This window comes from Lutra lutra, chromosome X, assembly GCF_902655055.1.
Source record: "Lutra lutra chromosome X, mLutLut1.2, whole genome shotgun sequence".
Lineage (NCBI taxonomy): Eukaryota > Metazoa > Chordata > Mammalia > Carnivora > Mustelidae > Lutra > Lutra lutra.
The window spans coordinates 39,578,702-39,601,443 of record NC_062296.1 but is presented as its reverse complement, the minus strand read 5'-3'; the positions used below and the strand labels follow the sequence as shown (position 1 = coordinate 39,601,443).

General features: G+C 37.9%; 1 protein-coding gene across 1 annotated transcript in view; it reads left to right on the top strand.

Annotated features, from left to right (window-relative positions):
• Positions 1-13,072: 13,072 nt before the first annotated feature.
• Positions 13,073-22,742, top strand: part of NRK (Nik related kinase) — a 136,633-nt gene continuing 126,963 nt past the window's right edge. The window contains exons 1-2 of the mRNA XM_047716750.1: positions 13,073-13,420; positions 21,711-21,776. Of these exons, the coding sequence (XP_047572706.1) occupies positions 13,364-13,420; positions 21,711-21,776 (123 nt within the window). The 5' untranslated portion in view covers positions 13,073-13,363. The remainder of the gene's footprint in view (positions 13,421-21,710; positions 21,777-22,742) is intronic.

The following is a 22,742-nucleotide window of genomic DNA, read 5'->3' as shown; positions in this document are numbered from 1 at the left end:
TACTCTAATCCTACTATCCAAAATCGTGCACTTTGTTACTTACTTAAAGGAGTTAAAAACTTATGCTTATACAAAAATCTGCACACAGAAGTTTATATTAACTTTATTCATAATTTCTAAAACTTGGAAGCAACCAAGATTTCCTTCAGTAGGTAAATGAATAAATAAACTGTGGTGTATCCAGACAATGGAATATTATTCAACACTAAAAAGAAATGATCTATCAAATCATGAAAAGACATAGAGGAACCTTAAATGTATATTACTAAGTGAAAAAAGCCAATCTGTAAAGGCTGCATACCAGATAATTCTAACAATATGACATGTTGAAAAGTTAAAATTTTGTAGATAGTAAAAATATTTGGTTGCCAGGGTTTTGGAGGGAGGGGGGTGGGCAACAGAAGATATTTAGGGCAGGGAAAATACTCTATATAATTCCATAATGATGGATACATGTCATTATATGTTTGTCCAAACCCATAGAATGTAAAACATCAACAAAGAATACTAATGTAAACTATGGATTTGGGGTAATTATGATGTGTTAATGTGGGTTCATCAGTTGGAACAGACATACCACTCTGGTGGGGGATGTTGATAAAGAGGAAAACTATGCATGTGTGGGGACTGGGTATGTCTGGGAAATATATGTAAGTTTCCCTCAATCTTGCTATGAACATAAAGCTTCTCTAAAACTGTAAAATCTTAATTAAAGAAATCCAAGAGGGGCGCCTGGGTGGCTCAGTGGGTTAAAGCCTCTGCCTTTGGCTTGGGTCATGATCCCAGTGTCCTGGGATCGAGCCCCGCATCAAGCCCCACATCGGGCTCTCTGCTCAGCGGGGAGCCTGCTTCCTCCTCTCTCTCTGCCTGCCTCTCTACCTACTTGTGGTCTCTGTCAAATAAATAAATAAAATCTTAAAAAAAAAAAGAAATCCAAGATCCTGCACAATAATTTAAGCACAGAGAGTTGAATAACATATACCTCTTATTGTACATGAGGTATATAACTGTGTCTTATATTTCTTTTAAAATCTAAACAATTATTGATCTGCATAAACACTGGTAGGATTATAGTTCTTTATGAACCAAGTCACGTGAAGATCTATTGCTATTTTAAAAAACAAAAAAGAGAAGAAAAATATAGGCATCATCTATTGGAGCAAATGTGTGGAAATTAGAGACCCTTGTAAACTGCTGGTGGGAGTGTTTGCTACCAAAGATTTGGAAATTAATGTTGCAACAGCTATCAAACATTTAAAATGCACATACCCTTTGAGACAGAAGTTTCAGTTTTAGAGATCTATACTAGATAATTTAAGCTTCAGCACACGGGATATATCTACGATATTTTTGAAGGGTTATTTATAAAAAAAAAATACAATCTGGAAATGATTTGAAAGTCCACCAACAGGTTGAATACATTTTGATATCCTTTGAAATATTATGTAGCTATTTAAAAGAATGACCTGGATCTTTGCACATTGACCAGGAAAACGTCCACAAGAATTGTTAAATACAAAAAGCAAGTTGCAAGTTAACATATTTAGGAGTTTCTGCTTTTATTTAAAATAGACTTTGTTATGGCTTTGTTTATGTTTGTAATAGCATGGAAAATTTTGTGGTAAATATGGTTAATTCATGGGAAGTGGGACTGCAAGAGTGAAGGTGGGACCATTATGTTTTTCTCTTGGGGGGGGTATAAGTGTTTTTATTTTTTTTTATTTTTTAAAGTTTTTATTGAAATTCCAGTTAGTTAACATACAGTGTAATATTAGTTTCAGGTGTACAATATAGTGATTCAACACTTCCGTACAATTCCCGATGCTCATCATGACACTTTTCCTTATATACATGTATACAGTCTTATTTTTACCCTGCTTTTATCATGAGGTTTTATTACTTTTATAATTTTAATGAAGTATGATTTTTCTTTCTTTTACATTTTCTTGATTACTATGAAGTTGAGTAAGTTTTCATATACTTATTAATTACTTGAGTATCTTCCTCTGTGAATCACCTATTCATAGCTTTTGCCCATTTTTTTATTGGAGAGTTTCTTTTTCTATATCAGTTTGTAGGAGCTCCTTGTTTATTAGTGTTATTAACCATTTGTTGGTAATATGTGTTACAAATATTTTTCTAGGTCCACTGATGTTTTTAATTTTTTTTTATTTTTTTTAAAGATTTTATTTATTTATTTGACAGAGAGAGATCACAAGTAGGCAGAGAGGCAGGCAGAGAGAGAGAGAGGGAAGCAGGCTCCCTGCTGAGCAGAGAGCCTGATGCGGGACTCGATCCCGGGACCCTGAGATCATGACCTGAGCCGAAGGCAGCGGTTTAACCCACTGAGCCACCCAGGCGCCCTGATGTTTTTAATTTTTATGTGATCAAACCTATTAGTCTTTTCTCACAGTTCTTAGAAAGTTATGTTTACATGTTTTGATATCTATAACATATTAAGTGAAGTAAAACAAGTTGTATAGTATAATCTATCTTATTCAAAAAAGGAAAATATGTTTGTATATGTTTGCACATATTTACATGAGTAAATATAAAGGTATGAAGAGATAAAACCAGACTGTTAACATTATCTCAATGCTGTAAAGTGGAGGGAGAGGGGATTACTAGATTTCCCTTATACCCTCTATAAGATTTAACTTGTTACAGCAAGTATGTATGATTATTGCAATTTTTAAAACATCCTGTCAATGGAAAATATGTTAATGAATACCATCACTGAGCTTTTAGCATCCTCCTTGGTGAAGAATGTATATCATGTAAAGCAAGCACCACTCTCTTACACAGATTTCCCTTAGAAGCACTGTAAGAGGAATAATTGATTGGGTATGTTCCATAACTTATGTTTCACATTCCCAGAGATGACACACAACCCTTGCAACACACAAACACTACCTGACCTGAAAGACCCTCTTTAATGTCCCAACACCACAAGGAGAAAAACAGAAAAGATAGAAGTAGATATTTACAGATTGTGATAAGAATGAGCTTTGCTTGGTAATGCCTAAGATCAGGAAGGGGTTAAAAGGAGAGGGAAGGAGTGGTGGCAGTGTTTGCATTGCTTGGCACTTGCTCCACATATAAAAATAGCTAGTTATGTTTTTGTGTTCTACCCAAGTGTAGCATTTGTTCTGTGACTTTATATAAAATGTAGTTTCATGGGTGTGACTTAAGGATAGTACATGTTCCTAAGTTGGAAACAAAATAGCAATGTCTTCTGTATAAATAGCCAGAGACCACAATACATAGAGGAAAAGAATAATAGTCGTATAGCTTCTCAGAATTGGAAAGGATTTGGAGTTTGTTTAGTTCAATCTATTTTCTAATCCATGAGTTCTTTGTACAAATCCGGGGAAGATGATCATCTAGTCTCTCATTGAAATATTTTTCCTTTAGAAAGACCTCTCTCCTTTATATAAAAAAAAGCAGCTAATTATTTATAGTGATGATTGTTAGAATGTTCACCCTTAGATTGCTATTAGTCTTACCTTTTTGGAACCTCTATCCATTGATCCTTCTTCCTTATGATTTCCTGTTAAAAATATGTGAAGACAGATGCTCCATTTCCCTAAACCTTCTCCTCAAAAAATTATACATCACCAGTCACTCAATCTTTCCAAATGTCAAAATTTCTAAATTATTCACTATTGTACTTTCCCTAGTTTGGAGACTATTTAATTTGTTTCAAATGTAATACTCCAAAATAACCACACCTGATGTCTTTATCAAGTATGGGGTGCGATTTAAAAATTGGTTTTGGGGGCACCTGGGTAGTTAGTGGGCTAAAGCCTCTGCCTTTGGCTCTGGTCATGATCTCAGGGTCCCAGGATCGAGCCCCACATTTGGCTCTCTGCTCAGCAGGGGGCCTGCTCCCTCCTCCCTCTCTCTCTCTCTCTCTCTGCCTACTTGTGATCTCTGTCAAATAAATAAATAAAATCTTTAAAAAAATTGGTTCTGATTTGGATGTTTTACTGGTCTTTCTGGTATCGCTGCAACACTAGACTAACATTACCTTTAAATGTTAAGTTTCTCACTTTTTGTGCTTATGGAATTGATTGCTTGTTTTTTTTTTAAACTTATGTGCAAAATTTTACACTTATATCTATAAAATATCATCTGGTTTAGGCCAATAATTCTAGACTTTTGCACAGTATGATCCTCTACAGAATGGACCTGCTACTTTAATGTTCTAGCCCACACCCCAAAGAAAGCATAATGCTATAAGCAGAAACCAAAGGAGGAACAAGGCAGCCCAAAGCCAGCAAGAACTGGCTCTTATTTGGGCTTATTCTTTGCTCCATTTCAGTCTTCCCCCTGCCTCCCTTTTCTAACCCCCTGCTTATCCATCATTCCTGTCAGCGCCAGTCTCATCTCTAGTTTTATCTTTTTAGTGTGTCTGCTTCACTGCCTCCTAAATATATGCCCAATTTATTGCTTGTCTCCTCTACCCTGTTTTGGCCTTGGGACCTTTCCTTTGAACTAACCCTAAAGACTACCTTATGTCTCAGCCCAAACATTTCCTTAGCTCTACTCCCTTCTTGCTCTGACCTTGGAGTACCAGAACTAGGAAAAATACTATCAATCTATTTTTAATAATTCTTCTCACTTTGAGTTCATCAACAAAAGTTATATGTATGTCTTTCATATTGTCACCTAAAACACTGATAAATTAGTTGAACACCAGGCCAGGGACAGAAAATCTGCACCACGTTCCTTTTAGAGTTTCTGTCTTTAAGATTCTGTTTATTTTTTTCCTCTAAATTTTAACAAACCTGATTTCTTAATTCATATGAAGTTGTACTGTTAATACAGTGACCATTAGCCATGTGTGTCTATATACACCTAAATAGACCTTAATTAAAATTAAATATAATTAAAAATTCAGTTCCTGAGCTGTAGTAGCCATGTTTTAAGTACTCAGCCACATGTTGTTTATGGCTACCATATTGGACAGTGCAGATACAGAACATTTTCACTACCATGGAAAGTTCTATTGGACAATGCTACTCTAGAATGTATATTTGATTATGCTCAGTATAAGTTTATATCAACATTAAAATGCTCATTATTTGCTATTGATTCATTAATCAACTGTTTTATTCCACTAGTCATGAATATGCCTATATGCACTTTATCCATACCACATTTGTCTATCTTGTCTAAGGAGATATTATAAGATCCTTTGTGGAAATAAAAATATAGTGACTATAGTAGTATCCTGGTCTATTTAGTGAGAAAATCATATCAATTATTTATTGATTTGTAAAATTTAGTGGCTTAAAACAATAATGCCTTTTTATCTCTCGTGTTTTAGATGGGTTAGGAATCTGAGAGTAGCTTAGCTCAGAGTCTGTCATGAAGCTGCAGCTGGATGTTGCCTGAGATTGCTATCATCTGAAGATCTGAATGAGATTGGGAAATCCACTTTCAAAGTGGCTTATCACAACAGCAAGATGGCTGTTGACAACAGGCTTCTGTTCTCCTCCATGTAGGTCTCACCACAGGGCTGCTTCAGTGTCCTCAAAGCTTGGCAAATGGCTCATCACACATCAAATAATCTGAGAAACTTTGTTAGAAGCTTTAGTGTATTTTATAACCTAGCTTTATAAGCCATACTTTATCACTTCCTCTATATTATATTAGCCATATGGGCCTAACACTGATTCATTGTGGAAGGGGATGTCACAAGGTCATGTTAACAAGATGCCTGGTTCATTAAGGGGTACCTAGAAGCCTTGATATTATTACACCATTCAACATAGAACATATGTTCTATGCTCATTATTAGCATACTCCTGCTTATTCCTGGGAAACATCTCCTTGGACCCATCTGTATAATGTTCTGTGAGAATTGTCCTAGAACCAATACCAAGTTTACTGGTTCATAGTTTCTGGACTCTATCCTTTAGTTTTGTTTTGAAAATAGGAATTTTGCCCTTTTTCAAATTTGTGGTACTTCTATGATATTCCAAAGATCACCACAATCGCATCTGAAAGTTTTGTTTTTGTTTGTTGTTTGTATTTTTATTTTAAGTCTGTCATTTTTCTGAGCCTGGAGATTTGGCCAGAAGTGCAACAGCTGTGTACTTGCCATCAATCTTTACTTTCTCAACTCTCACCTCCCCAAAATTTGTGTATTGTATCACAATAATTTTTTGTTGAACAAAAGTTCTCTCAGAACATTCTTGATTTTGTGTTTATGTACGTGTGTATGTGTGTATGTGTGTGCATATGTATTGTTTTCTACAAAACAGAACTATGAACAAGAACCACACTTTTGGAATATATATATAAAATCCTATAATTTCTGGGTCATCAACTAGAATTTCTTCAATCCTCAGATTAAATCAAGAATAGAAGATTTGTTATTGTTTCTTTTATCTTCTAACAAATGAAATTGTCAGCTTGGCAATTCAAGAACTAATTAGATTCTGCTTTTTCTTTTAGAAAAAATTTAAAGGGAATGATTTTCGAATGAGTTATACCTACATATTTCACCTGGAAAATATCATTGATACATGTTGTTAAATAGTAAAGTTGTGCATATGATATAATCTCAGTTTTGTTAAAACAAATAATAGAACACAAAAGAATGGGGAAAGAGATGTATGTGTATATGTGCATGTGTGTATGTGTGTACATGTGTGTTTCCATAAAGTTTAAGATCTTGGAGAATGGTGTAGAAGGATATATACCAAATTGTTAACATGTTGAAGGAAAGAGTGGTGGTGGTGGTTTGTGATTGGATGAAGAAGGTAGAGACTCTTTCTTTTTTCTGCATTCACCTTTGAATGTTTTGACTTATGATGAGTATGTATTAATTTTAGAAATTTTTGGAGGGGTGCCTGGGTGGCTTCATGGGGTAAAGCCTCTGCCTTCAGCTTGGGTCATGATACCGGGGTCCTGGGATCCTGCCCTGCATCGGGCTCTCTGCTTGGCAGGGAGCTTGCTTCGTCCTCTCTCTGCCTCTCTGCCTACTTGTGATCTCTCTCTCTGTCAAATAATTAAATAAAATCTTATAAATTTTTGGATATAATGATATAAATCATTAAAAATATAGTTTCTATCATTATTAGTTCCTGCCCCAATGGCAGTGTTGTGACCCAGAGTTAGGAAAATATTGCCCATATAGTTCCTGTTATCAGTCTGTAACATACTTCCATAATGATATTCTTTCCTTTTTACCTTTTCTTTTTTGTGTACTTTTTTCCCATTTTATTTTATTTTATTTCTTTTCAGTGTTCCAAAATTCGTTCTTTATGCACCACACCCAGTGCTCCATGCAATATGTGCCCTCCATAATACCCAACATAGTACTAGAAGTCCTAGCAACAGCAATCAGGCAACAAAAAGAAATAAAAGGTATTCAAATTGGGAATGAAGAAGTCAAACTCTCTCTCTTCACAGATGACATGATACTTTATGTGGAAAACCCAAAAGACTTCACCCCCAAACTACTAGAACTCATACAGCAATTCAGTAATGTGGCAGGGTACAGAACCAATGTACAGAAATCAGTTGCTTTCTTATACACTAACAATGAAAATATAGAAAGGGAAATTAGAAAATTGATTCCATTTACTATAGCACCAAAAACCATAAGATAACTGGGAATAAACCTAACCAAAGAGGTAAAGGATCTGTACTCGAGGAACTACAGACACTCATGAAAGAAAATGAAGAAGGCACAAAAAGATGGAAGAGCATTCCATGCTCATGGATTGGAAGAATAAATATTGTTAAAATGTCTATACTGCCTAGAGCAATCTATACTTTCAATGCCATCCCAATCAAAATTCCACTGGCATTTTTCAAAGAGCTGGAACAAACAATCCTAAAATTTGTACAGAACCAGAAGAGACCCCAAATTGCTAAGGAAATGTTGAAAAAGAAAAACAAAACTGGGGGCATCGTGTTGCCTGATTTCAAGCTTTAATACAAAGCTGTGATCACTAAGACAGAGCATGGTACTGGCACAAAAACAGACACATAGACCAGTGGAACCGAGTAGAGAGCCCAGATATGGACCCTCAACTCTATGGTCAAATAATCTTTGACAAAGCAGGAAAAATATACAGTTTCCCTTTTATTTTCAATCAAAGGGATATCCATCCTGCTTATGTGATGTATTTCTTCCTATATATATGGATAATTTCTTAAAGTTCAGTGTTATTCTTCTTTTTCTTCTTTGAGTTTTCTCTGTTTTCAAAATACACACTTTCTAGTTGTGAATTGTTAGTTGTAACTCTTACTGTGTCAAGCCTGGTGATATGGAGATTACACACACACACACTCTTCAACTATGTTCACGATAAATTATGCATTCAGGGCCAAATCCAAGTTTTGTTGGATTTGAAGCTTTTACAATTTGGGGAACCCACTTTAAAAAGGAATACAAAATTGTCAATACAGGATTACTAGGGCTCCTCCTAGGCCTTTGGAATTACAACTGAATTGTCTTGAAGCATAAGCTTCATTAGTATCAAGGTAAACGTGCTCTTGCGTAAGTTTGTTCTGAGTGAAGGAGAATGGCTAGCCTAAAATTTCTGGGTTGAGAATTCCAGGACAAGAATGACATGGCCTCTAAGAGGGAAAAGACAAAAACAAAAGGAAGCCCCATGACCAACTTCAGTAATTTATCTGAGTTTTGGGTTTAATTTCCTTGTTTTAGTTCTCTTTATAAAACAATTGTCTTTTTTAGAGTAGCATTCCAGTTTTCAATAGCAACAAGACCCGTGTTCAGTTAGGATCAGATTTCCAGGGCCTCATTTTAGAAACAAGCATAGCTCAAATCATGCCGAGCTTAAGAGCATTCCATAACAAGTGACAGAAGCTTTGCAAACTATGGTCAGAAGGCACATTTCATGACCTTTAGCCTGAGAAACATCAGGTGGCTTTTTGCTTTGTCCCCAGAGGAGTGGCATAGGAAAAAAAAAATCAAAAGGAGTGGTCTCAAGAGTGTTGGGGATTGTGGCAGAAATCTTACAGTTTCAGAGGTGTCTCCATAAAAAAGAAAGAAAACTTTAAGAAGGTCCATTAACCCAGTGGCTCCCAAAGTTTTCTCCCTCAGCAAGCACTTCCTGAGACTCTTTCAGTTATGATGCCCCAGCCCCTCACAAGTATACTGGGAGATACTGGATCTTTAGTGTTTGCAAGCACAAATGTTTGAAAGTATTTTTTCAAGAAGATTGCTGTATAACCCAAGACCAATAATTGTAGACAGCAACCTTGTCTTAACAGAAGTTGGCAACATATTCATTTTCATGTATGCGATGTCAGAGTAGAGAAAAAACAATAAAAGACAGACCTTTTGTGTGTTTAAATGCTTAATAAATGGTTAATAAAGCATTTTATGAGATTCATTTTTAAAGTGTTTATCAACATTTATATTACCAATCATAAATGTATAAATGAAAAAAGGAAGAAAATGCAACCTAGAATCTTTTGAATCTATATATTTTATAACACAGACATGTTCTTGCAATATACTTTCTCCAGATCAGAACACTGTGACTAGCAATTTACATGAAAAACAATCAATATGTAGTTATCTGTATACAAAAATGAAGTATTGATTTTGGAGTTATTTTTCCCAAAAGGCATCGCTGGCTGGTCGGAGATGCGGTATTATCAAGGGCTAAAGAATGGAGAGATGCACACTGGCCCTCTGGGAGATCAAACCCATACCCTTGGCACCATGTCTAGAGTACTCCTATCAGCTAAGGTAACTGGTTATAAACTTGCCCTTTAACACCTCAGGTCTGTTAAGCATGATTGCTTACAAATACAGCCTCCTTCAAGACTTCACTGAATAGTTCATTCTCAGCCAAAAAAAAAAAAAAGTCCCTGGAAGGAATAGGTATGGATTTTAATATTTTCAAGCATTGAAAATTGCTGGGATTTTTACCACTGGAAGTTTCTTAAGCTTGAAATCCATGATTTTTTCCTGTGAGTTGACCCACTTGATAATCTCTGCTCAAGCAGGTCAGTAGCAGCTCTTGGGCTATAACTGGGTTCCATTTCTTTTTATAAAAGTCCTTGTTATTTCTGTTAGGAGGGCTTGAAGGCTGAAAGGGGGAAAGGGGAACTAGATAGCTCATGGGCCTAGCTAATGTCATCTGATCTCACTCACCCTGAGGCTTTTTTGAATTTGGCTCCTCTTCACACAGCTTAAAATATGCACCAACCCTTCAGTCATTGACTAGTGGGCTCTGGAGTCAGACTGCCTGAGTTGGAAGCCAGTCTCCTCCAATTTCTAGCTGAGAGGCTTTAGGAAAGTTACTTCATCTCTCTGTGCCTCAATTTCCTTGCCAATGAAATTGAGATAATTAAAAACCTGGGAGAATTTTTGACAAAATTAAATGAGATAGTATATACGAAACACTTAGCCCAGAACATATAGCACACATTCAATAAATTTTAGCTATTAAAAAATACCAATAATCGAAAGTTACAAAGCTCTCAGGGCCTTAAGATAACGAATGGATTGGAGGAGAAAGAGATGTAATAAATATGGGACATGTGGATGCTGTTGGCAGCTAAATTATTTCTGGGTAAAACACAACCTGACAAGTTCCTAGACCCTAAATGGACTAGGGTTGTTTTTATGTAGTTTGAGGTCAGGAGAGAAAGAGAGAAAAAAGAACATTTTGAAAGGGGAAATGATGGTTATGGGGGAAGGGAGAAAAGAAGTCCTGAAGTTGGAAAACAAGTGCCCTATTTCAAGGTTTCTCCCAGGGTTAAGCCTCATGCTTGGGGGCCACCTATATGCCTTCTGGTCTGTTAGCAAGGCTGATCTTCCCCAAGTTGGCCACAAAAATTGCCATAATGCCAGCTTACAAGGCAAAGTTCCCATGCTCTTCCATGCCTCAATTTTCCTTGAAAATAATAATAACTTAAAAATGTGTAGGTCCGCTGTCTTGTTCTGGTCAAACACCAAGATTCCCGCCCACCCCCAACCACCACCACGGGGGTCCCGCCTGGCAATGTAGCTAATCCCGATGGAGTCTTGAAGCCGCTAACCCTCCCACGGAGCCTTGCAACCAGAGAGCCCAGTGATCTAGCCTGGATTCTTTTGCCTGGTCTGGACTTGTCTCTTTAGACAGGCTAAAACAGTCTCTGCCATCAGGGGCCACGGGGCATTTCCCTACATCCTACTTTCAGCAAACCGCATTGTCAAAAAAAAAAAAAAAAGTCTTAACTTATGAACACTTCTTCCCTTTAGCAAAGATTCTCTAAAGAGTTCCTTTAAATGTTGTATTTCTTGACTCCGTGTTTTGATTTCTGAAAACTAGATATGTATACAAAAGTGTAACTTTCTATTAACTAGCTCACCTGCCCATCTCTAGTCACGAATTGCTGTTTTCAGGCTCATATTTAGCAACATCCAGAAGTTTTTCTAATCACCCAGGAATTCTTAAACTGTGTTTTAGAAGGGCAAGATTTTGTGCGGTGTAGTTGTCAGGATTTGGATTCTTGGAAAATGCAATTTCTGTATGGTTTACATCATATTTGAATTAACATGAAAATTCGTTCCAGAACACCCGAGTTTCTTTGGGGGGTGGTGGTAGTTGGTTTTCTCCGCACCCGTTAACAGAAAATTTATTTAGGGACACCCGGTTCCTCAGACAGGCTGTGGCCATTACAGTTCTCACTGGGACTGGGAGGTTAAGGAATGTAAAGAGGTCAAACTCAGAACTTGAAACAGACACGAAAGAAACAAAATCCACCAATATATAGAGAATAATTACAAAAGTTAGAAGCGTGTGACAGAAATGGTGAGTTTCAGGTCGGTAGGAAGAATTATTCATGCAAATCTTCCTAGAGGGAGCAGAAATTTCTTAATTAAAAAAGAAACAGGAAACAAACCCCCCACATTGCGTTCCAACCCCAGAGCGCCGGTGCGCGAACGCAGTTTGTAAGCTCCAGGGAAAGTAAGCAGCTTCGGGACATTTTCTAAAGTGCTCTTTTCAGTCCAAGAGCTTAGAATGCGGTTAGTTTTACGCACCGAATCCCTTTTCCATAAACTCTTCAAGAGGCGCCTTACTTCTTAAGGCTAAATCCCGTTGTCAGATTCTTTTAAAACGTGTGTCAGATCCCCTGCGCGTTGTGGGGGGAAACGGAGGCGAAGAGCCTGGGCGCTCAGAAATGTTTTGCAACGAATAAGCGAATGAATGAACCCCGGCGGAGAGCTGGAGACTGGGAAATTCGCAGGAACTTTCTCTGTGCTCTTCCAACGCAGCAAACTGCAAACTTAGGAACAGGGTAGCTAGGGCTTAAGCGACTCAGTCTCTTAACTTCCAGCACCTGGGAACAGGTGCGGTTCCGACTGAGCAGACCGGACCTGGTACCAACTAGCTCCGGGCCAGAAAAGATGCGGTCCGCCTCAAGGGGACATCGCGGCGTCCTGTCCAAGCCGCACTTCCCTTATCCAGTGATTTCGAAGGCAGAGCTGTGGTAGCCCTGCAGGGCACTTGGTGCTCTCCCCCCACCCGCACAGGGGCTCGCCTGGGTCTGATCCCTAACGCAGTGCCAAGTCATTTCCTCGTCTAACTTGATGGGTCTTTGAGTAGATAAAGCAATAAAATCAGAGGAGCAGAAAGAGAAAAGAGACAATTAAAAATGGCATAAGTGTTTCATGGAGAGACGAGGGCGCGGGGCTGTTTGGACTGTGGCAGAGTTGTGAGGCCCAGACTGGGAGCGGCGCGAAGCGGGACCGGTTTTCCGGGGCTGGCAGCTGCCTTGAAAAAGTTTCCTGTGGAACATTCGCCAGCCGGGGCGGGGGCGGCGGGCTCAGCGGTGGATGTGGGAGGGGGCGTGCAGTCGGTGGAGGCCACGAGAGGCAGGCTCGCAAACCGTTATAGTCCTTCAGCACCTCCCTCGGCCAGTGCCCCCCACCCCCCGCCCAGCCCGCCTCCCCGCCGCGCGGCTGCCCACCTGGCGACGTGACGCTGCACCAATCCTCTTCGAGCTGCTCCCGGGGGGCCTCCCTCCTTGTACCGCCCCCCTCCCCACCCTGAAAGAGGCGCACCCTGCCGGGGCAGACACTGCGCTCTCGCCGGTGGAGCACCCCTCTAAACTCCTTGGTCTCCAGGACCGACGCTCAGGCTCGTCTCTCGCCTTAGCCAAACTTGCTTTCCCGCCTCTCAAACTCCAACTTCCCTTCACTCCTAACTCTTTCCCTCCACTTTCCCCTCCTCTACCTCCCAAGCCACAAACCCTGGTCCCCTGTTCCTTTTCCCCGTCCTCTCTCTTTTCCTATCCCTTTTCAACTTCTTGTCAGATTCCACCTCAGACTACCCGAGCGTGCCTAACTCAGTCTCCCGCTTTAGATCGGCTCGAAGCCATGGCGGGACCTGGGGGTTGGAGGGACAAGGAAGTCACGGATCTGGGCCACTTGCCGGTGAGTAGAGGACGCCTGTCTCTTCCGAAGTGCTCTCTTCTGAGGGTTCTGAGCACTGGGGTAGGAGACGGACATCCGCAAGCTGGGCTAAGACGTGACTTCGACGGGGCCCCGGGTGCGGGAAGGACCCTGGAAGCCCGCTTGCGGAAAAGGCGCCCCCCGCCGCCCCCAAGGCACCCGGGCCACGCAAACTCTCGAAAAGGCAAAGGGGCGGGCGGTGGGGGAGAGAGAAGAGGTGACAGTGGGGGTGCTGCGGGCCCTAAACTACGGGACATTTTCTAAATGTGGCCCATTTTGTCTACTGGTGCTCGGGTACCTGTTCTTGATGGGCTCCAGGAGAGGCTAAAGAACACGACGACTCGTGGCTTCCTGAGAACACTCTTCCCTATCACCCGGCTGCCGGGTCGTTTGTTTCTTTTGCCAAAGGAGATGCCCACTCGCGGAGTGACCTTTACATCTAGGTGACAGCGGGCTAGAAAATCAAAGCCTCGGAGTCTCACTTCTCTCACTTTATAATGGCGCTTTCCAAAACCTTGTTCTGCCGGGGCACTGTTCCCGATTGAGTATTGCAGGAGCGAAAGCACTCGACGCCGCTTGGGGAAGAAGTGAATTCTGCACATCCCTATTTAAAAAAGAAAATATTGTGATCACTAACTAAACAGAATTAACTTTTTCTCACGGTTTTGGTTTGTGGATTCTTTTTTCCCGAATGTCCAGCTTTCCTCCAGAATTTTAATTGATTGGTGAGCTATTATCGCTGTCGTTATTAGTAGACTTGTTTTTTTAGCAGTGCCGTTTATTTCATTGGCATCTGGTTTCTGGCAGATATTAGATCCCACCCCGCTCCCTTCTTTAAGTTCCCTTTTTAGATTGGCATTTCACTCGCACCCTCTCTTGAATGCAAAGGGCCCCTGGACTCTCTGAAAGGGAATAAGTAAGCATGCACCAGTGCTGGAATGATCGCCAGGCAACTGTAGTTCAAGGCAGTGGCCTACTTGCTTTGGGAAAAGCTAAATATTAACCTTGAGGTTATAGGACTATTCAAAGCCGCGGTGCTTTAATTGTATACATATTTGGTATTTTAAGACTGTGTTCTTGATGAAGGCAGACACCTGTCCCTATCAAAAAATGGCCATTCTCCAAGCCTCACCTATATAGTTTTACGCTAGAATAGTGTAGAGGAGGAAGTAATGCATGTGGGTAACATTTTAGCAAATTGTGCTCAGCATTAAAAAAAAGGAACTTAAATATTGACATATTGAATTGCATATATTAGCATTGCTGTTGTTGATACAGCTTTATAAAATAAATCCGCAAAATTTTTAAAAGTTAAATATTTTTTCACCTTGCATATGTGAGATTTCTAGGATGTGGAGGCCTCAACTGGTGGTTTCCTTTCTGAACAGAATTTTCTTTTTCCGACTAGGTTTATTCTCAAGTAAAAGTATAAAACCAAGGAATAAAATGTTACCCTTCTCCAACAGTCTCTATGTAGGGTGCAGGAAAGAGATAAAAAAGCAAACTAGGGCAAATATGTGAAATCACAAATAAGTAAACTGAAATAACCATTTTCCCCCTAAAATTGACTAAAGAGAGGAATGGGCAAGACCTCACAGAAATAATTGAGCAGGGAATTCCAAACCCAAGGGGAAAAATGTTTTATTGCCACAAAAAAATGGGGGGAAATGGCCCAGACTAACTGACCTGGTCATGGCCCTGGGATGTAAGAACTTGGTGAGAGCTGAGGAGATAAGGGAAAAGGCTGCAATCTTTACATTGCAGTTCAATGGAATATTAGTTTTCTGGGGTTTTGTGGGGGTTTGAAGGGGAAAAAGATGAGGTTGGTTTTTAATGTGGGAATACGGAGAAAACAAAACTTTGTGAAAGGTTTATAAAGTCCTCAGTTTCAACAATTTCTAAATTTCTGTTATGCAGTATATCATTGTGGAGGTCTTCACCATAGCAAATTATGCATATTTGTGCAAGTTATGCCTAATTCTCCCCTCTCCCCAAACATCCAGGTCTAAACCCTAAGAAATCTAGCAGAAGGGTAACATTCTCTTTAGAATTTCCTTACCGTCAAATTTTTAGAGTTGCAAAAAGTTCACGTTGCTTTGGTCACTGAGGTATATTTTAATGATTTGTTATTTCTTTGCCTTTGACTTATTTCCTTAGTTTCTGAAGAAGTAAAGGTAAATGAAGAGGTCAAAAGACATTGAAGTTAGTTAGCTGTTTGGAAGTTTGCATTTTGATGCAAAGAAGACGATAAAGCAAAGAAATCTGATTATGGTGACCACTCAAGATAATTAAGAGTTGCCACTCTTAAGATAATTATCCTCAGTAATATCATCCTCATAATATCTGAAGATAAGAAAGTTGGCATCATTCAACATCAAATACACCAATTTGGCAATAGCCAGTTAATGAGGGGGAGATTCAGACCTTGGTATTTCACATTGAACAAAAAATAATCTTGCAGATTTTAAAATAAATATTGGTTTAGTTCAAAATTGATATATTATGTCCTTGTGGGGTTGGCCAGCTAAATGACCACGAGGCAAGGACCCTTGAGAGCCATCAGGCTTGGCTATGCAAATTTGAATTTAAAGAAAGTGGTGGAAGGTTATTTGGTACTTTTGTTATTAGACAGATATTATTTTTCAACCTAAAATAGTAAGCAAGAGTGAAAGCGGGGGAAGCAGGAGAGGGGAGGGGAGGGGAAGAGGGAAGTGTTGAACTTTTTTTGTATAATGCCCTAAAGTTTACAGACATAAAGTAAGAGAGCCAATGTAGTAACCAGGGAACTATATTTAATTAATAATCAACTATATTTAATTAATAGGTTGCTCTAATTTTTTTCTGATTTACTATCGAATAAATATCTCATAGGTGACAAAACAAAAAAGAAGGTACAGAGATTTATGTTTGGTGCTTCCTTTTTGAAAAGAGAATTGCAAAGCCTTATGTCTTTATGTATATCTGTGTGTGTTTGCACACACATATGTAGTAGTATTTTCACCTTGCCTGCCAGCAATACCTGTATGTGTGTGTCTTGCCCTCAGATCTCTCTCTCTCCATATATGTATATATGTATATATGTGTGTATGTATGTGTATATGTGTGTGTGTGCATACACACACACACACACACATATATATATACATATATATATATATATATATATATATATATATATATATGTCACTCAACCCTTGGGACTGGAAATTATTTCCTCATCTCCAAATCTGGCATGTCTTTCACTATGATAGTCCCCTTTGTCTTCTGTGCCCAGTATGCTAATGACATTCCTCATGGCTTGTGGCCTTGGTATTTGACACTGCCATGTGTAGTCCTAATCTATATTGGGGTCAGGATTAGACAGGCCTGGAGGACGGTAGTGGCAGAGGTGATCTGAAATAGCACATGATCCAAAAACTATATTTGAATTACATTAGGTTTATATTTAAATATAACTGTCAGCTCTCCCAGTCTTCCACCACCCAGACCAAGGCTGCTTTCCACACTCCGTCATGAGAACTTTCCTACTTTACCAAATACCTTAGTCCCCTGTTTCGAAGCAGTTTTACCTTCTAGTCAACAAGTGTTGAAACTTTCACCATGTGCTCCGTTATGTATTTCAAGCTTCACCTCAGCATGACATTGTACTTCAGTCTAATTTCCCAGTCTTTTTTCACCCAATTTCTAGAGCAGTGGGTTTTATGTTGGTGCACAAGAATATTACACAAGAATCATTTGGGGGATCTTGGGACCCATCTTCGGAAATTCTGATTTAATAATTCCATGGTAGGGACAAGGCATCTGTATTTTATTTTGTAAAGTTTTTTTTTTTTTAATTCTTAAGTAATCTCTACACCCAATGTGGGACTTGAACTTATAACCCCAAGATCAAGAGTTGCATGCTGCTCTGACCGAGTCAGCCAGGTGCCCCAAGTAATCTGTATTTTAAACAAGATTCCCCAGATGGTTCTTAAGTAGGGAGTGTCTCTACAGTCCATAGTTTGAGAAATACTGGTCTTGAGGAAGAGATTTTCCTTTCTAAAATTTCCACTTGAATTGTGATGCCCATTCTTCTATCTCTGAAACTCACTCTGGCACTTACTGTGTTATATATGTATTTTCAGGTTTTTCTCTTCATAAACATCATAAAATCTCTATTTCAAATATTTAAAATAAAAGAAGAAAAGCCTCTGCTATTCCTTCTAGGTGCTGTGCAATCTTTTCCTTTCCTTTAGCTGTCTGAATAGTAGTTTGTGTTCCCTAGCTCTCTTTCTTTACTGCCCTAAATCTAAAATTTATTGCTACCCATATTGACCATTTATCAGTTCCCTTTTGTTCTTAATTTCAGCTATCTTTTGTTCTGTTGATCAGCCTTTGCTTTTGAGTCTCCTCCATGACCAGTAAACACTGCCTTCTAGTGGTTCTTTTTCTTCCTGTTACCCCCCACCCCCATCCTTAATAAAATTTCCATCAAGGTGTTCATTCTTTACCCCCTCCTTGAATTCAGAAGACAGAAACAACTCCTGAAAATGTTGGGTTTCAGGGAATAACCAGACTAAGACTTTAAAAGTTGCAGGAGATATTTTAAATACCTAGAAAATATAACAAAGTGTAAAATGTTTGCTCAGCATTTTATGGTTCAAAAATCTTTTAAGACTTAGAATTTTCATAATCTCTTTTGAGAAAGGCTTTTATAAATTATGGTTTCTTGTTTAATGACCATTTTTAACTAAATAGAACACCAAAGCATATGGAACAGCCAAATAATCTCCCAAATTATTGTAGTAGTCATATATATAAAGATCTTTCCTCTGCTTGTTTTCTTATCTCAGAGTGGCAGGGCAGAGGAGAGGACCGAGTAATTATGGAGACGCCTCTGATGTGGACTTTTTACTCTCACAGAAGCAAACAAACAAGCAAAATAGTTCATTTTCAATGTTTCCTTCACTGGGACCCCAGGATAAATTTTCTCTATCATTTAGTGGAAAGTCTGATATAAGAAATTGAGTAATAGTACCCTCCTAATAATTAGCACAGTTCTTCTCCCCTTGTTTCCCAGTTTGACAATCATTTAGTCCTAAAAGATACTAGTGTGGAGATGGGGAAAAAGTATTGCCTAAAACTAAGGAAAAAAATACTCTTAGTAAAGATGAATACTAAGTTGAGTTGCCTTTAAGAAAAGAAGAAAAATTTTTATAACATTCTTTCTTTTAAATGCGAGCCTGAGAAGAATTAGGATGTTTTGGTCATTTATAAGCAGGAAAACATTTCCAAACAACATGAGTACAGATAAAATAAGGCCTCCAAGAATTCCACAGGTATTTTATTATCCCTGTCCATTTCTTTGGTGTTTTTGTTTTGTTTTGTCTTGGTAATTAGATACCTGAGTTCATATATGAGTAAGGTATTATGCTTTTGAAGGCTAGAAAAAGGCCTAAAGATATTTAGGACATTTGTGCTCAAAGATTCAGAAACAGAGTTGTTCAGATAATATAGTAATTCTCTAATACGTGGTATTTTTTCAGCTAAAATGTAGCCTTAACTAACAAAGAATGGATTACCAATAGAAATCAACTAATACATTTGATTCCTTTGATGGCCAGATGGCCAGAAGTTGTTCCTTCAGAATTAATAATGTCTAATACAAATCCCTCAATAATATCCTTCAAAGAAATATGCTAAAGTGATAAAGTCTTTAAGCCAAACCTTAGCAATTCCTTTGTTGGCTAACTTTTCTCCCAGACTTTATTCAAAGAGTTACAACAATGCTATGCTTAATATCAAAGCCATTATAACAACTTATTTTATTTTTCTTAAATTCTCAAAATTATCATTTTAAATAACTTTTATATATTCATTGGAAGTATGTTCCCTGAACTATTTGTTTTAATAATAGAGTGTTTATTGTGATATTGATTTTGATGATGACTTTAAGAAAGTAGGCTGCCATTTTTTTCTAACAGGGGTCATATCAAATCCAATTGGGATTTTAGGACATTAGAATCTGATTTTTTCTTACAGAATTTTAAAGCTAGGAAATCACCAAACACAAAACCTTCATTTTATATGTGTGAAAACTAAGTCCCAGAAAGAGTAAATAACTTATCCAGAGTCATATAGTTAATTAATGGCAGAGCTGGGCTAAACCTCCAGTCTCCTGACTCTTCCAGTTAAATACTTACTGACTGAAGTAATCCCAGAGCTGTGTCATTTTCCTATGAGAGTTTTGTTAGATTACAGAAATACCATGACAGTTTTAAGAAATCCATAATTTCATTCATATACATTGCATATCCTCAGTAGTTTTTCTGTTTAGCTCACATTTCCCACAATAATAAAAATGTTTTCAAACAAAGTTAAACTAAGTTTGTGTTTATAAAATGTGCTTTCTATATAAGGTATGTGAATCTCTAAGGATTTGCCAAAGATCCTACCACTTTGCGTATAAACTGGCATCTACTCATACCTTGTTTTGGTTTTGCTAATATAGCAAAATAAGCTGCTAGACTAAAAGTTTAAGTAGTGATAAAATTCAAGAAGCCATGTTTTGTGGTGCACAAGAAAAGGATATCCATATAAAGGTAAAGAAGCAATATTTAAGAATGAATGTGGAAATCTTAGGAATCTGTCCATAAACAAGTTTTTTTTTCATAAACAAATCTATATTTTTCTCCTATGATGCCACATTCAGGATTAAGACAAAGAAAATATCATCAGGAAATTTATGCCATGAAGAAGTATTCAGCTGATGCAAAAATTAACTTAAAAATAAAAAAACCACAACTGCTTAGTTAAAAAAAAAAAACCCTGCAGTTTTTTAATGCCATTCTCTTGCTTTGTTATTCATATATATTTAACTTTTTATTTATTTTTATTTTTTTAAAGATTTTATTTATTTATTTGACAGAGAGAGATCACAAATAGACAGAGAGGCAGGCAGAGAGAGGAGGAAGCAGGCTCCCCGCTGAGCAGAGAACCGATGTGGGGTTCGAACCCAGAACTCTGGGATCATGACCTGAGCCAAAGGCAGAGGCTTTAACCCACTGAGCCACCCAGGCACCCCTATATTTAACTTTTTAAAAAGATTTTATTTATTTACTTGAGAGAGAGAGAGAGTGTGAGAGAGAGCATGAGAGAGGAGAGGGTTAGGGGGAGAAGCAGACTCCCCGATGAGCAGGGAGCCTGATATGGTGCTCAACTCCAGGACTCCAGGATCATAACCTGAGCCAAAGGCAGTCGCTTAACCAACTGAGCCAACCAGAAGCCCTATATTTAGTTTTTAAGGAAAACCTGATTTTACTGACTTATCCTGATTTAAGACATTGTACATACTCTTTTGGGGGGCACTAAAGATTTATTTATTTATTTATTAAAAGTATAAATATACAGTGTTATGTTTGTTTCAGGTGTACAATATAGTGATTCAACAATTCTGTACATTACTCAGTGTTCCTCACACTAAGTGTACTCTTAATCCCCTTTACCTACTTTACCTGTCCTCCCAAACACTACCCTTCTGATAACCATCCATTTGTTCTCTGTACTTAAGTCTGTTTTTCTTTCTCTTTTTCTCTTTTTGTTCATTTGTTTTGTTTCTTAAGTTCCACATATAAGTGATATTATATGGTATTTGTCTTTCTCTCTCTGACTCATTTCATTTAGCATGATACTCTCTGGGTGCATCCATATTGTTGCAAATGATAAGATCTCAGTCTTTTTCATGGCTGAGTAATATGCCAGTGTGTGTGTGTGTGTGTGTGTGTGTGTGTGTGTACCACATCTTCTGTTATTCATATTTAGAGGTGATATTCTTTCTCAAGAATTACTATTATATAAATAAACTGTCCAGACTTTGTATCCAGTATCTACTCATCATTGCTGTATGCTAAACTTTCTGCCTGTCTGGCTAGTACTCAAAAATGAATTTTAAAAGAGTATGTCAATTGTAAACAGATAAATTTATTTTTATTTCAATAATTATTCTAATTGCATTATGAATATGCTTCAACTAGACATAATTGTATGCATTTTACAGGTTTGTAGTAAGTTTGTTATACAGCTGCTTAATGTTCATGTCATTGTTTCTTTTCTATAAATGACTATACTCTATCCAGGAAAATTGTGACATGTTTATTCTTTTGGTAAATGACACTTAGATTACTCCCATGGAAAGTCTAATGAAGCAAGGCAGATTGGAAATGCCATTCTAGATAGTTGAATGCTTGCCTACTTTTCCAAGAAGATTGACAATTTTTGTTCTACATTTTTGTAGGATCCAACTGGAATATTCTCACTGGATAAAACAATTGGCCTTGGTACTTATGGCAGGATCTATTTGGTAAGTGGAGTTAGAGTGTGTATTGGTTCTTCATTTTCTAATAACAATGATTGCAAGTGAAAACCCTACACTGCTGAGCAAATAATGACAAAAGCATTTCACTTTGAGAGATGAATCAAACTAAGATAGCTCAGTGATATCTGTGAGAATTATTACAGAGGAAATGGATTGGAAATCTATAGTGAACCAGCAAACCAAACATAAAGTCTATAAAATTATTAGCAGAAAATAACATAACATAGTTTAAAAATAAAAATTTTAAAAAATAAAAATTATTAGCATGAAATTAATAAAATTAGCAACAGAAAGGGGAATTAATTCAAATAAGATGTACCCAAATAAAAATATCATTTGTTTTATGTTATACATCTGTGCCTTTCAAATTACATTCAACCTTTAAGCTGAATGTTAAAAAAATGAACATTTTCACAAATTCTATATCATACTGTGTGTATGTGTGTGCACACATGTGTGACAGAGTTAGCGAAATAATCTGACAAGAAAAACTCTGCATTTATTTAATGATTATTATGCACAAAACATGTGCTGAGCACTGTCATAGTCTCTGGAGTCAGAGTAATGATGTTCTTCAGGGCTTATGATCCCTGCTCTTCAGGGCTTATGGTCTCGAAATGTGTAAGTAATTAAATGTATGTATGTGTTTGGGAAGGATTGGGAGAGGTACATATAATATATATGTTAAGTGCACAAATCACCATATATTTGCAGTTATAATATATTCCTTGTGTGGTCATTGAGGATCATGTTGATGTATTCTAGGTAAAGCAGGGATACTGTTGAGGGCTGGCTTGGAAATGGGGTTATTTAAAGGCCCTATCACCTTCATCACCTTCCCCTACTCTCCAGTATGGGGATTAGATGTTTTCTCAGTCTTTTATGAGGCTCTGTACAAATGCAGTGTTCCTTTTCCCTAAGTCTGTCCCTCAAAAACCAAATCGCAGTCCC